The 15968-nt window shown below is 32.7% G+C and overlaps 1 protein-coding gene across 4 annotated transcripts; it reads right to left on the minus strand.

Annotated features, from left to right (window-relative positions):
- Nucleotides 1–599: 599 nt before the first annotated feature.
- Nucleotides 600–7473, minus strand: LOC21400732 (homeobox-leucine zipper protein HDG5). 4 transcript variants are annotated; one of them, XM_010098629.2, is made up of 12 exons: nucleotides 7007–7092; nucleotides 6330–6481; nucleotides 6010–6194; nucleotides 5759–5876; nucleotides 4996–5184; nucleotides 4005–4481; nucleotides 3684–3785; nucleotides 3328–3543; nucleotides 2917–3085; nucleotides 2248–2516; nucleotides 1942–2037; nucleotides 600–1654 (listed from the first exon to the last, which is right to left on the minus strand). In XM_010098629.2, exons 2-12 carry the CDS (start codon nucleotides 6471–6473, stop codon nucleotides 1160–1162), a joined length of 2460 nt encoding a protein of 819 aa, XP_010096931.1. In that variant the 5' UTR covers nucleotides 6474–6481; nucleotides 7007–7092; the 3' UTR covers nucleotides 600–1159. The 4 variants fall into 4 exon arrangements, with proteins under 4 accessions (XP_010096931.1, XP_024021695.1, XP_024021697.1 ...); XM_024165927.1 differs by having other exon boundaries at nucleotides 6330–6633; nucleotides 7007–7090; XM_024165929.1 differs by lacking the exons at nucleotides 6330–6481; nucleotides 7007–7092 and adding an exon at nucleotides 7422–7473.
- Nucleotides 7474–15968: the final 8495 nt, after the last annotated feature.

Raw genomic sequence — 15968 nt, forward strand, 5'->3', positions numbered from 1 at the left:
CCCCTTAAGACTAAATACATGTAGAGAAATGTAGGGCCCGTTTGGTAGCGTTTTCAAAATAATTTTATTTTCAATACAAAACTAAAAATGAGATTGTTTTGAGAATTATTCTGAGATTAATTCTAAAATTGCGTTTGATTAGTTTTTTAAGAGATTGTTTTGAGTATAATAAAAAAAATAAAATAATTATTAATTAATATATTATAACTTTGTTGATAAGTACTAAGAAATGAAAACAAAAAAGAGAAAATAATTTTCAACCGTTTTCTAATTTCTTCAAAAAAATCATTCTTAGTATTTTTTATTTTTATTTTCGTTTTCAAAATATTTACTAAATAAACATATAAGACCGTTTTTATTTTTATATCTCAAAAAATGTGTAAAAACATTTACAAAAATAAACAAAAATTAATTCTAAACGGACCCGTAATCTTCCTATCCACAAGGAATTTGATCCCACACACATGCACAAGTTGTGTGTAGGACTATGGATGATGATTGATGCATACATTAAACACATTAAAGGAAGGAAGATAAACATAGAGAGAGAGGGAGAGAGAGAGAGAGAGTGCGGAAACGACAAAGATAGATATACAATATAAAGAAATAAATATTGTTATATATTCAAAGGAAATATTCAGAAGAGCATTGAATTCATATCATCATAAACACAAAACGACAAAGAGCTAGAGAGACAAGCAGGAGTCAATACCCGAACCACCACCCTTGCTGACTGGTGAGGCCCATAATATACTTTTTTTTTTTTTGAAAATATTGAGCCTTACCAGAAACCAAGGATCTTATCTGGTGCGCTCTTGACTCCCCCTCTTAGTCTTTTACACACCTTCATTTCCCAATCCATCAACTGCAAATCCCCTTCAAAATACACACTTTTTTTTTTTTTTTTTTTTTAAATTTCTTCCACCTACTACTACCCACCAAAATAATAAACACTACTACTCTCCGAAACCCTACACAACCCCAACACTTCTTCAATATCCATTATTTACCCAAAAGGACAGCCACCACTTGACTATATATATATATATATATATATATGTGGTACTACTACCACCAGCACAACCCCCATAAAATACCAAAATGCCCCTTAGAAAACATTAACATGACAAAGACAGAAATGCCATTTTTTTTAAGGAAGTTAATTGAGACCCTCTTCCAAGCTGGTACTGCCATTTTCCGTCGTGCAATTAGTAGTAGTGGTGGTGGTGCTGCCAAGAGCAGCCACAATCTGATGCACCGTGTTGTTCAAGTGGTTGTTGAGGGCGGTCACGCTTGGGAGGCTCAGCTTTGCGGAAGGGATAGTGCTGACCAATACATGGAGGCCAACGGTGAGAAGACAGCTTGGTTTTGCTGATCCGGCTGCAGCAGCAGCAGCAGCAGCCGCCTCCGAGGATGAAGCGGCAGCGGCGGAGGAGGAGCTGCCGTCGGCTGGGGAGGCTACTGCGGCGGTTGGTTCGACGGGGATGATGGAGAAGCCAATGGGGAGGATCCGGATGCAGGACGGATCCTCGCCGCTCATGGCGAGCTGGATGGCATCCACCTCCATGGTTGAGTAGACCACCAAGCTGCCTGACTGGTCGGTGCAGCTCTCTTGCAGCATCAGCTCTACGTGCTGAGATGAGTTGCTCGCAACCTGCATTTTACGTATATGGAGGAAAAAGAAGAAGCATATGTTACAAGCAATTTGTATAAGATTCTTTAATTTGTAACGTACTTGCTATAATTGGTGCAAATGTAACACTTTATATATTTACAGATAATAATATTCCAAGTTCAGTTTCAGACTATAACTCCAAAATACAGTTATAACGTAAAAGAAATGTTACTCCTATGGCATGTAATAAGAAAGCAAGGATCAAAATATACCTAAAAGAAAAAGTTAACGTACGTAATATCTATAGCGGTTTGAGAAATGCTTACATTGATTCGAAGAAGAGAAATACAGTTCCCAGGATGAGAGCCATTAGCAATGTGAGCCACTTCATGTAAGGAGTTCCCATTTGAAAGGACTTCGAGCTACAAAATTCATTACATTAGTATTAATATCATTCAAGCAAACATATATACAAAAAATTAGGTGCCGTTTGTTTCATAGGTTTGAAACACAATTCAAACCTTTTTGTTAGTATTTTCCCCCACAAAATATTGAATTTTTGTTTATACTTTCTTTTCAAACTTACGAACCAAACGATACAGAGTTTAAGCATATAGTACACGACGATTTACCTGGCATCTGCGGTGTTCATCCCTCAAGAGTTCAAAGACTTGGTTGTGAGGATATGGGAGCCAAGTGGTCGAAACGGCACTGAGAATGAGGCCGTTGGGTTGGCCAGGCTCGGTGATCTTCCGCGTGGTTATTCTAACAGTGTCATCAGGAGAATCAGAAAGAGCTGTCCATGACTGCCCACCGGAGGTGCTAATGTTTGCACAAAATGTTTTTATCATTCTCTGAGCCAGGTTCATCATGTTCTTTCTCGCTTCCGGAGAAGGTATAACTGCAACATCAAATATATGTGCCACAAAACAATAATATGTTAATAATACAATCCAACAAATTAATGCGCAAAGTTATATCAATTAACCTAATAATTAGGCTGAACCTAAGTGGTGCGTAATTAGGTTTTCTATCAACAAAGATATCCAAAAGTAGAATAAGATGATTTTAGTATTTTGTAATAAGTTCAATTTGAACAAACAAAATCATTAGAATAGAAGTTAACCTCAAAGATGAAGAAATAAGTAAAATTGCTTAGGTTAATAAATATGTGTATTCCCTATTGGTGATCAATATGTGTTTGAATTTTGAAATTACAAAATTTAACGCTAATTCGATTAGAAGAACGAAACGAGAACCAAAAAACAAAAAACAAAAAAAGAAAAAAAAAAGAATTTAACCTCCAAGATCTGAAATATTTCTAGCCATGAGACTTGCAACCCTTTCACATTGTCTCTGCAAGACAGCCAACCAGCGAGACGCCCCAAATGCCATTCCACTATGGACAAAGTGACTAAAAATCTGTTGAACCGGCTTCTCCTCTATCTCTGCATGTTCAATCCAAGTGACCTGCAGAAAATGAAGAACAATAACAATATTCATGATCACGACACGATACCAAAACGACGACGGTCTGAAGAAACCGCTGTCTAATATGCACAATTAATAAACACGGCATAGAAACCTCCGTGTTGTATGAAAAAAAAAAAAACTGCAAATTAATGCTCAAACATAATTAATACATAGTGGAAATAATAAACACGTCTTTTCTATATATATAATACAAAGTTAGCTAGTTATTAAGTAGGTACCCTTGAGTATCCATTAGGCATGTCTTGGATAACACAGCCAGAGGGACGTCTCTTGTATCTGGGAAGCGAAGGCTGATGAAGGATGTCATGAAAGCTGTCAATGGGGTAATCAACAATTATCCAACTCCCTTCCTCTGCGTTTTGTTGGCAATACCGGAGAAAATTAGCCTCCCTCGTCGGTACCAACGGCGAAGGAAATTCTAGTTCCGCAAACATCTGTCCAACGAACAAAAGTTATAGCCAACAAATTCAATGTGTATAGACATGTACGGGGAAATTTTCTACTGAACTGCATCTAATTTTAAATACGTCCCATTTTAATTGCTTCCGAAAATTTCATGCATATATTTGATTACCAGCTGAAGGGAACCGCTTGCTTGGCCAGAAGCATCAGATGAAATAACTTGAAGAGTTTTAGCTCTAGAAACAATAGATGGAAACAAGTCCATCCATTTATTCTGTACAAAAGTTAAAAAAAAAGATTAATTAATATTGGAGATAATTAAAGGAAAATGCATACATAAGAGAATAATTTTTTTGCTAATCACATAAGAGAGTAATTGAACATGCACATATTCAAGTTTTTTAAAATTTTAGAAATGAATGCAGAATAATAACAATAAAATGGCCATGAAAAGATAAAAATGGTAATAAAAGACGATAGAATTAGAACTCACAGCATCAAGGAAAGCATCGACAAGAGTGATGCTATTCATGATAACAACAGCACTATCACGAGTGGCTTCAGTCCTAAACTCACTGGCGCCATTCTGCTTAAGGTCATGATTCAAAGGCCACGGAAACATCCTTGCATGCTCTTCAACATTGAGCACTTCCCTCCCATTTTCGCCCTTTCGGATCCAAAGAGGATGGCCAGACTGACACATCTTCACGAGCTCGTTCACAGAAGACATGGCGAGCTCCATCGCAAGAGACTTCTCTTCCTCAAGTAGTAAGCCATTCTCCACCGTGAAGTGAGAAGGCTCCGGTGGCAGCATTGGGACCGGAACCATGGTGTTCGGATCGGGGAAATGCCTAGAATAGATGTTCATGTCCAAGTCCAAGGATGGAGGCATTAGGGTTGGAGGTTGAGGTTCCATTCCTTGCATTGGCCGGCCGGTGTTTCGCCAAGTCAGACAACAAACTCGGTCTAACTGCAAAGACATAATTGGCACGTACGATAGTTATAATTTAAATACACATATGTCAGTACGAAGACATTAGTGTTATAATATAAGGAGACAGCTAATTATAATTAACTTGTCACTACTTAGTGTTTAAATAATTAACTTGTGATTATTAGTGTTGTTAATATACTATTAAGTAAAAATTAAGTGTGAGGCGTACTTAAATGTATTAAATTCACAGGCATGCCTGCTTTCTAAGCTAAGGTAATTAATTTGGTCCCTAAAAATTATTTTCTTCCAATATACATGGATGAATATGCTTAATTACTAGCTCATACATTAATTACGATAATTTACTTTAATAAACTGTGTTTTATTAGAAGATAAGCATGCCAGGAGTGATGGTTAGGCCAAATTTTCCACGCAAGGTTACAAATCTTTCAATATCCCCAAAGCAAAAGGGAATTAAAAAAACTTGACCATTTTATTAATGTTTCTACTTTGAAAAGAATTTCCCTTACAAATAAACACCACTTATTACCTCCTCTCTTAGTCGAGCATTCTCAAGGCGAAGTTGCTGTTCGTCCAAGCAAATGTCACCGATTATCGCCGGACCACCACAATTAGGGCATATAACATTGCGGAGCGCCGCTTGTAGACGATAATTCTCATTCTTTAAGGTCTCATTTTCCGCTCTAAGTATTGCATTATCAGCACGGTCTTGTTGTGCCTAAACAAATATAATTAAGACACATAAGAAGTACATATATCAGAAAAAAAAATCACAAAAAATGATCTAAAGATTTCCACAAATAATAGAAAATATACATATACATATATAGCGAAAAAATTTCTTATAATTATTTTTGTAATGGATTCCACTAGTAACCCTAAATGACAAAGCATTTATTTTGTGCAACCTTTGGGAAACACAAGATTAGGTAGGAGTTTTATTGCGCAGCCCAAGCTCGCATTTATTGGATATTTGCAGACTTATATAAATTTCGATATGATCCAAAAGTAAATGAGAGATTCTGTGATCTTCTCCTACAATGGGTGTGATAATGCACCCTAGTTTGGCCGTTTAGGGAAAAGGGACTTTTAAATGAGGGCAATCAAAAACGCGTTTTCTTGGGAAACGTGCAAAAGATTATGCATTAAACAGCTTTGGTTAAGAGCTGTATAATATTGCCTCATTTTAGGGTTACCATGAAAAAACAAAAAAAAATAGAGCTTTGAAAAGAGAGAAATTTTTTATCAAGTGGGAAACTGATGAAGTGTAAAGATATAGATATAGATCAAACCTTCATCTGCGTTCGCCGGTTTTGGAACCAAAATTTGACCTGCCTTGGCTTGAGCCCTAGATCTTGGCTCAGTTTCATCCTCTGCTTGTCATCTGGGTGTGGAAATTCCTTAAACAAACTTCAAAATGCAAACAAAACAAAACAAAACAAAAGGAAAAAAATGTTAAATTAAGAATATTTATATAAGTACTAATGAAAAGTTTTTCGACAAGTCAGAAATTGTCATGTAAAATTGTGAGTCGTCGTCTTACGCTTCCATTTCTTGGATCTGGCGAGCGGTGTGGCGGTGATAGCGTTTCTTCTTTTGTTGTTGTTGTAGTTGTTGTTGATCGGCGCTCTCTTGCTCGTTCCCTGACTTGTCTTCCATTTGTTCACTGCCCGAACCACTCTCCAACATCTCTTCTTTTCCCCTCAAGAGCAGGCCGTTCTCTTCCTTCTATGTTGAAAATTTTATTTCATGTTTTGTTATGATAAATTGATTTGAAAAAAAAAAAAAAAAAGCTATAAATATTATAAGCAAAAAGAAAACAAAAAAGGAAAGGAAAATTGTGAGAATATTAGTACTACTTACAGGAACTACGGAGGAGAAGGGTTGAAAAGTAGGCATGGTGGAGATGAAGTTGAAATTAGGGTTTTGGATCGGAGACGAAAATAGGGTTTCCGAGGGAACCACGTTTCCTCCCATGGATGACATTACTTGACAATCTCCATACATGATTCCCTCTTGCACAATATAATTTTTATACGTGATGAAAAAGTGGAAGGGATATAAATATATATATATATATATTTATATGAAAGAAAATTGTCAAATAGGTTTTTGGTTTTGATCCTCTAATTTACTATCACACTTTTCCCCGTGAGCTTTATAAGACCTGCGTTTTATTGATTTGTTAGCAGAAGAATATAGTGTTAAGAGATTCTCCATGAAAATGTGAAAATATAAACTAAAAGATCGAGAACTTCGTTATTGCTCATCAAAATACATAAATGCCTTTGATGATCAAGTGCAAAGACTGAACATGCATATTATAAACCATCTTCATCACTAAAAGACTAAAGGAGGAAAATGAAAAACACAAAAAAAAAAAATATATATATCTAAACTTTTTGAGTGGTTTTGACTTTAAAAAAAAAAAATCAACACAAGGTTTAAATCTTCTAAACAAAAGAATAGGATTATTTAAAAAAAAAAAACAAAGAGAAAAAAAGTAGTGAAAATAGTGAGAGGATGACATCTCTTCATACCTAGAAAGTAATAACTACTACTTCATATCTTCAAGGTAAAAAACACAACCAAATAAATTAAAACGGCACCATAAAAGTCGATGAAGAGGAATTGTTCAAGAGATGAAGAGTGAAAAAGCCCCCCAAAAAGCAAAAAAAAAAAAAAAAAAGAAGATATATAATTATAACCACAGTAGTATATGTAGCTGAGTAATAGTACACTACTGGCAAAAGAAAATTAAATGAAAGTTTGAAATATTAAAAGCAGAGAGAAGAGAAAAGAGACAATATATGAAATGACTGATTAATGCGTGAGAAAGGAGAGTAAATATATTCATCACCACCACACACACCATGCAAACCCTTTCTTTGTGTCGGTGTATTGTTTGTCTTGGGCAAAACGAAGCAAAAGAAAATAAAAAAAGACATTTCTTACCCTTTGGCTTTGATGATCTGCTTCTCTTTCTCTCTCTCTCTCTCTTCTTACAAGTTTTGTTTCTCTCTCTAAAATATCACAAATTCATACATGACTTTCTCTCTCTCTCTAACGCCATAAATAAGTAAATTTATTGAATATTACAGAGGAAATAAGGGTTTGACAGAAACCGATCGATCATCGCCAGTTTACCCGTCGGCTGTTTCATTACACGTGTCGTGATCTGGCTGGCGGATCTCGCGTTCAGTCAGTCACCATTTACACAAAGTCAAACTTCTCTCTCTTCTTTACTGTCCATGATTTCATGGAGCGTGTATTCACGCGTTATTTGAGTGGTTCGTGTCATGCACGCGCGTTGTGTTTTGATGGTTTGATTTTTTTTTTTTTTTTCACTGAGATGGTAAGTCGATTGGAAAATGGAAATTGACTTTGACAATGGAGGAAGGTTAAAAGGTAATAGAAAGAGGACGCAGATTTTGGAGAGTCAATCAATCACGGCCGTCCATTTATGGGGGTTAGGATTCACCACATTGTAACGTTTTTGTTTTCTTTTATTAAATTGTTGTTTTATGGGAATTTTTTGTGTAGATTTTATTTTGGGGGGAATTACTTTAATGGGTTTGACCGTTCTTTACATGTAAATCCAAAGTGTGTTGATTTCTTATAGATCACAATCTTTGTCTTCTTACCTATTAAAAAACAAATCTTTGTGTTCTTACAATATCATTTTTAGATATTAAATAAATAGTATTATTAGATTGTGTTTTCTTAATAACAGTTTTTTGAAAAAAAAATTTCTTAATAAGAGAATTGTAGTACGATGATAGATAATGTTTGAATGGACTCACTTACAAAAACCTAGGATTATTCTTTCTTAAAGAATATGGGAATGATTGGATGAGGATATATTTATATAATAATTTAATTTTTTCTATTTAATTGGTGAATGAAATAACATGATGATTAAGCACTATATTAATGTCTTAAACAGACAAACATAGAAAGTTCAAACGGTTGACTATTAATGATCCTTTTTCCTTTTTGGAGTATTTATGGTGGGGGTATATATAGATGATTTGATTTTCTTGGAAAATAAGGAATTAACAATAAAGGAAAGCTAAGCATGGGCGATGAAATCTTGGGATTGAATGTGAAATTAAGATCTTTCTGAGGATAAACATAAAATGATATCTTTTTGAGGATAGAGCTAAATTGAATGAGATTTTTCTGAAAAAAGAAAGATAAAATGAGATTAACATTCGAATAACTATGAGAGATATTTAAGGGGAAACAAACCTCTCGTGCTCTGAAATTTGAGAGATTGATCATGAGATCCATATGATTTTCTGAAATATTACGAATGTACAACAATACAGAAAGTGTGAAACTGAAACGAGGAAACTTTTTAAGAGAAAATGGAGGAAAAGAAAAAAAGAAGAAAGGAATAAAAAGATATTTAGGCTTAAAAAGGGAAATTCTTACCGTTCTTGATTTTTTTGACACTATTCATATAAAAAAGTGATAAGTATCTTTTATTATTATTATTTTTTTGAAATGGACAATATATTTCAAATATTAAAAGACATTACAAATACCAATCCATACATATAGCCCTTACTATAAAAACACAACACTACAGATAATCAGTTCAATTAATAAACTCAAATGAATCTCGAAGAAAAATAGTGTGTATCAGACTCCACAAGCGGAAATCACCCAAAGGGGTATATAAAAAATCAAGCACATACATGGCTCTTTGATAGATCCTATACAGTCAATGGAAACAATCTGATCAACCGATATCGAGAAACTCATAGCACGAAGGCTAGACAAAAAACGCAAAGAAATATATCTTGTAGACGAAAGAAGCAATAACCTAAACTAATCAAGGTAAGAAGACCCGTTATTACAAACGAAAAAGGGGAAAAACCACGAGCTAGAACATCAAAACACTAAGGAGAGCAAGTCCCTCAACACCAACGAAACAAAACAGTAGAAAAGATGAGTGGTTGGTAAACACACATACGCAATAACCGGCTTGTGCACTACAAGACGACTTAACTTCTCTCGCATAGCGCAACTTCCATAAGATAGGTCGAGACAAAGACCAATGCGTCAAAAAATGCCTCAAGTCCAACAACAATCCCATCCCTATTTTAAATTAAATCCGGCAACGTCTTCCACCGCAGAAATATTAGAGAATTATCGAAAAACTATATAAACATAAAATTTCATCTCGTAAAAATTTCAAAATATTGATAAATTTTTGTATTTTATATTTTTTAAGTGGTAAAATTCAACTCACACACACATATATATATATATATATATATATATAAACGACAAATTGTCATGGATTCCACGTTAAGTGTATGCCATAAAAAGAGCATAACTACATAAAAAATAAAATACAATCACACAAACTCCATAATTAAGAATACCAATATTGTTTGAATACAAAGGATATTCCACATGCTTTTGAAGTCCCAAAAACTCCTTTAGTATTAATATTTTCTTTATCTTGTGTGATGTAGGGGTACATGTATCAGCTTAAATGTATTTATTTTTAATTATCTTAATATTGGAAGTGTGTACTTGTCATTGATTTTTTGTTAGCTACCAAGCATATTTATCATATATGAAAAAAATTATCAAATTTTATGTATTATTGCTCATTTTAGAGCTTTTAAAGTCAATTACTCAAGTAAACATTTTTCTTTTGAGACAAATTTCTATACATTTTCTACGTCTCCACTCGCGGTCACTGGATTTCAATACGCATACCCAAAGGCCAATGACACACCCAAGTTCTGAGCGATGATTGCTATAGCCTACGATATAGGCACGCCACTAAAAATAGATAATCAACTTTAATAATTAACTTCCTGTAAAATTATTGTAATGTGCCATATTATACTAAATTTGCTTAATTTTTTTATATAATTTAAGGGATTCAAAGTTAAGAAATTAAAAGATTAATTGTGTTACATTTAAATTGGAATTCATCGAACTTGCTTTTTCAATACTAACTTAACACAATTATCGTCAAAATGAGACATATTGCAATAATTTTATATGTTAAGAGAGCAGCTTGTCACTGTGTGAGATACCTGATGAAGTGGATTACTTTATTAGGAATGGTGGTTAAATATCAAAAGAGTGGTTATAATTATATATTGCATCTTCCCAACCATAGTTATTAGGCCCCCCGATCAATATTTATGGCTTCGTCACTGGAAGATCGAAAGCTTGATGCAGATAATGCACTAGAAATCAACAATGTAGAGTTTCTCCGAAAGAGATAGAAATTGCTGCTTTAGGTTCTTGAGACAAACTAACATATCTAAAAATTTTGAGAAATAAATTGAACAAAAATTTGGAGAAGAAAACGTCATCCTACCAACTTAGAGATCGTAGTGGGAAGGGTTATAGATTACAAAAATCTAGAGTTCCCCCAAAAAAAAACCCCCCCCCCCCCCCAACTACATTGGTTCTTTACTAAATTTTTGTGTTGTTTTGACTTCATTTTTTATTTGTTTTTCCTTTATTTTGATTTTTTAATTATTTTCATAAGACCTTTCTCTATTATTTTCAATACATTTTTTGCTTATGAAAAAAATTAGGAAATGTACCCCATTACGCGTCTCTTAATTAGTTTTATGTTCTTCTCTTCCATCCTAAGTTTGTTTATTCCAAAAAAAAAAAAAAGAGAAAGAAAGAAAGAAAATGAGGTAAATTTTTTTAAAAGTGCTTAATGAATCATATAAATCTTTATACTCTCTTAGTCGAGAAACGTTTTCTCTCGATTTTATATTATTTCCCGTCAATATCAATCTTTTCATTAAATTTTCGGTAAAATATAATTTTTTTAATTTCCAACTATAACCTTTTTTTATTTGGCGGTAACTATAGCCATATTTTCTTTCTTATACCTTTTAAGTTGAAAAGAAAAAGAAAGAAAAGAAGATTTATCCTTCTTCATAACTTAAATATATATTTCTTCTTTATGCTTTTCCAGGTTCAGTCTTAATAGGCAGGAATACTGAATTACAATTATAACTCGTTTTTATAGACATATATATATATATATATATATATTGGCGCGTAGTCTTTTAAATTGCAAACTCAACCGTTTGGAAAACAATTAGCATCTCTTTAAGCGGAAAATGTTCCCAATATATGCCTTCTCATGGTCCCTCTAGAGTTCTATTCTTTTCATCTCTATCATGTAGCTTTATTATTTTACTGTTTCTATAAAATTAATTCAACTTACCTTATAACAACTTATTTTTTTTTTCAAAAAAAAAAAAGAAGAAGATATATATATTGTAGATCAAAAGAAGAAGATTTTTACCTTTTACTTTTAATTAATATCATTTTTAGTCAAATAACTATACTAATTAAAACAATATTAATAAGAGTAAAAGGTAAAAATTTAGAGGTAAATTCCATTTTCTCTTCTTTTTTATGCTATTTGAGCTAATTAGGCTTTGTCTCTTTGCCTTTGGGTAGTGATTATCTTCCTTTTATTTTTATTTTAATAAATTTATAGTGGAAGGCTGTAGTAAAATAGAGTTTTAACTAGTTGCCAACTTATTTAGGATGTGTTTGTTTCTCTTGATGTTAATTGTCTCCTTTCTTCTATACACACACACACACACACACACACACACATATATATATATATATATATATATTCATAACCATTATAGCTCGAGATTTAAGTTAACATATATCTTTATATAATGATAAAAACTACAAACGGATGAAAGATAGAAAGGAAAAAAGTTCTAAAGGAGATAAAAATCCTAGGATCTCTCTTTTCGGTAGGAAGCTTTTCGATAGGAAGAACACTGAAATTTGAGATAAAAAAGAAAAGAGAAGAAAAGAGAGATCGGAAGTCCATATTTTCTTGAGCTTATAATAATTACTATACAAATCGATTTGGCTAAAATAAAAAATAATGCAGGTCATTAAAACACTTTTGAAATGCATAATCATACGCCAATAATCTCGACTAAATGATGCTATTATGAATTATCTATTGCATTCAACGCGTCTCACTGCTTAATATCCAATTAAATGTACCTTTATACTTTTTTTTTTTTTTTTTTTTTTTTTTTTTTTTTTTTTTTTTTACTTTTTTGACTTAAAAAAAAAGATCATTAGTGTCACCTCATCTGTAAAAGTTAAAGAGCTCATCAATAAATTGAAAAAACATTAAACCTAATTTTATTCAAAAGATAGGCTCGATTTCATTCATAGTCTCAGACACTAACTAGGACAATCCTAATGCTACACGTGAGCTCATTGATTTCGAGGTTTCAGAATACCGAATTTGAGGCCAATTCACTATGAAAGGGGAAGACATATCCTAAACACTGTGCGGCCCTTTGATGTTATTTATATACTATTTTATTTACTAGTTGATGTAGAAATTTATAACAAAGCAATTGACATAAATTGATCAACAACACTTACGCATGAATGCAGCCGAATTTAAAAAAAAAAAAAAAAATCAGTAGGAGCACCATATGAAATACAGAAAGCATAATTAAAGCCATATAAGAATTGTCTATTTTAAAGTACGAAATACAATTACGATTTTTAAAGTAAAACTGCAATCATATTAATTGTCTTAATTGAGGCACAATTATAAGCATTCAAACATTTGCATGTAAAAAAAAAAAAAAAGAAAAAAAAAACATTAAAATCTGTGTGGGTTTGCCCCTACTAAAGAGATCATGTTGTGGTAAGTTAATAGTATTATTTATCATTGAGAAACAATACAAAATGGAGTAAATTCTTTATCTTCTTTTTTCCCTTTTGATTAAGAGATGAAGATTTGAATAGTGGATTATTACATAATAATGTGGTTATGACTATCAAACAATACTATAAAACCCATTACTAGAAGATGGATCCTGCAAAATGAGATCTATAAAGCTCATATTCTATTAATGACGACATTTAATACCGGTGGTACCTCCAAACCTTTTTCTATCATCATCAACTAATTAGGTCTCTTGACTACTTTTAATATTTTTGTTAGGCTTATGGTCAAATATAAGAGAGTAGGAGATACTTCCCTATTCCTGAGCTTTACCTAATTTATTTATAGAGTCTTTGACTTGTTATTTCACTTGAATTAATGCAAAAATTTTAATCAATACCTATGCCATAACATTAATGAATCCAATAAGAAGAATATATAACTCGGTACTATGCATGTCTGCCAATTCTAACCGTACGCATCTCTTTGAGAATAAAGAAATAAATGAGGATTGTTGTGGGTTCAAAGATAAAGAGTGCTTTGATTACCATTGTCATATATTACAATATTAATATATGCTATTAATATTATCATACTTGCAATATATATGTAGTATAAATTCCAACATCGATCGATCATGATCATCCTAGCTTTTGTCTTTGCACCTTTAACTCTTTGGGCATTTTAATGATACATATGCATTTTTTTTTTTAATAAACTCTGCAAGCTCAACAAAGAGAGTGTACCATCAATATTTATCTGCTACATCCTTAACAAAAATAATAAATACAATTCATGTACACATAGCGTCTTGCTAGGTTAAATAAATAATGAATTTAAGTGCTATATTCATACTTTAAGCATATAAATATTTAGTTTATTGGATTTCAGTGGAATAGAGAGGCTAATTAATATAGGAATAGGATGTATTAACCTGATAGATCAATCAATTTATAGTTTTTAAAAACTGAACTAATATGTTTAATTTTTTGAATGTGGGTGTGTAGAATTTTCTTAAAAAATTTATGTGATTTTCTTAAAAGGTTTAGTTTTTTTTTTTCTTGATTTATTTCTACTGGGTCAAATTAAAAAAAAATTTAAATATAAGAAAATAATAAGCTTTTTTTAAAAAAAAAAAACTGAGAGAATAATAGTTGAGATGAAAAAATATTAATAGAGAGCAGCTTGGAATTGTTTTATTTTATTTTATTTTTTTGAAAGTGGAATGACTTTTGATAATATGGAAAGAGCCACTTGGGCTTGTAAGACAGAAACAATGCCTGTGTCAAGAGAGGAGCCCATCAACTGAAAGTCGTGGGCCTACTCTGTACCTGCAACGGTAGTTGGGATCCCTTTTCATGGCACCCAAATTTAAACGAAAAAAATAAAATAAAAAACAAAGGCAAATAACTTCACACTGTATTTTTTTCCTAGCAAAAAAAAACCTTCACAGTGGTATTTGAAATTTGAATGGAATGAAGTGGACAAAAAGGAAGCTGAGATTGATCTTTGAAATTAACGGAGGATACAAACTTAGTTGTGAATTTTATATGAGAATATTTCTCACGGGTCCAGTTGTGAGACTTCTGTAGGACTCACTTATGAGATCTATTTTTTATGAGAGAGCGAGAATTTAGTTCTATCGAGACAAATAACATTACTCATTTTATATTGTGGCTTTTTAGAAATGCCATGTTAAATTTCAGTTTTACAATTTAAAAAAGCATGAACAAAGATCAGATAAAAGTGTAGTATTTTTTTTCTCAAATGTTACCTTTTTTGTGTGTTGTACCCTGCATTTATATGCAGTCTATTGAGAGTACTCCCAACTTGTGAGTTCTTTGTCTCTCTCTTTTTCTAATTCGTGGATGTAAGCACCTTGTTAAATCACATTAAATCTTAGTGTTTATGTAATTTGTATTTTCTCAAAAAACTTTTTTTTATTTTATTTTATCTCTTTTAGGTTATTCTTTAATTTTTAATAAAGTATCAAGAGTAATTCAATACTCAAACTAGTTCCTTGATCCTTTAATGCTGATCCAACTCTCGAGCCTTGCTCCCTGCACGTCATGCCCCTCCTCCTTTGCGCCTCTTGCGCCCTCACCTTGTCTCAACAATTTGTTGTTCATGCACCCTTCCTTCCCTCGACGATCGTCAATTTGTCACCCCTGCACCTATGCATCCGCTCCTCTCCCGACAATTGTCGTCTCTGTGCCCATACCCTCTCGACGATTGTTTCTTTTGAGGATTGTTGTCTTGATGCGATTATTCCCACTCCGTCTTTATTTTCTCAAGAAAAAAGTAAAACAAAAATTTTTCGGATATTAGAATCTTCTATTCAAGCTCCATCTTACCGGGCATATTAACAAATTTTCAGATTTTATAGTTTAAGTAACGTACTTGATTCTCTGATTGTAACTTATACGTATATGGAGCTCATTCATAGTGCCCCTTACTAGTGAATTCTCTCCCTTTCTAATGTGTAAATGCGGACATATTGCCAAATCACGTTTAAATCTCCGTTTTCTCTTCTCCCTTTTATTTTATTTTTTAATTTTTGATAAAACTCTCCATTCTACCTCATACGTATGATTGCAACATGCAGGATCCAATATAACTGGATGACAATAGACTTAGTAAGAGCAGTTTCTTTTTTCTTTTCTCTTGCAATTAGTATATGACCAAGTTAAATAATAAATAGGCATGGGAAATTGTATTCACACCCAAGTTTGGAAAATTACAAGTCTACTTGATAAAATTGGAAACTAACAGAG

The sequence above is a fragment of the Morus notabilis genome, unplaced genomic scaffold (genome assembly GCF_000414095.1).
Source record: "Morus notabilis unplaced genomic scaffold, ASM41409v2 Scaffold332, whole genome shotgun sequence".
NCBI lineage: Eukaryota > Viridiplantae > Streptophyta > Magnoliopsida > Rosales > Moraceae > Morus > Morus notabilis.

What these genes read in the sequence shown, in the direction of transcription:
- LOC21400732 (XM_010098629.2), bottom strand. Translation starts at nt 6,473, where the DNA reads ATGTATGGAGATTGTCAAGTAATGTCATCCATGGGAGGAAACGTGGTT. An exon ending in CAAGCGGTTCCCTTCAGCTG is followed by an intron (nt 3,544 to 3,683) that starts GTAATCAAATAT and finishes TTCGTTGGACAG; the next exon opens with ATGTTTGCGGAACTAGAATT. An exon ending in TGCCTAATGGATACTCAAGG is followed by an intron (nt 3,086 to 3,327) that starts GTACCTACTTAA and finishes CATTTTCTGCAG; the next exon opens with GTCACTTGGATTGAACATGC.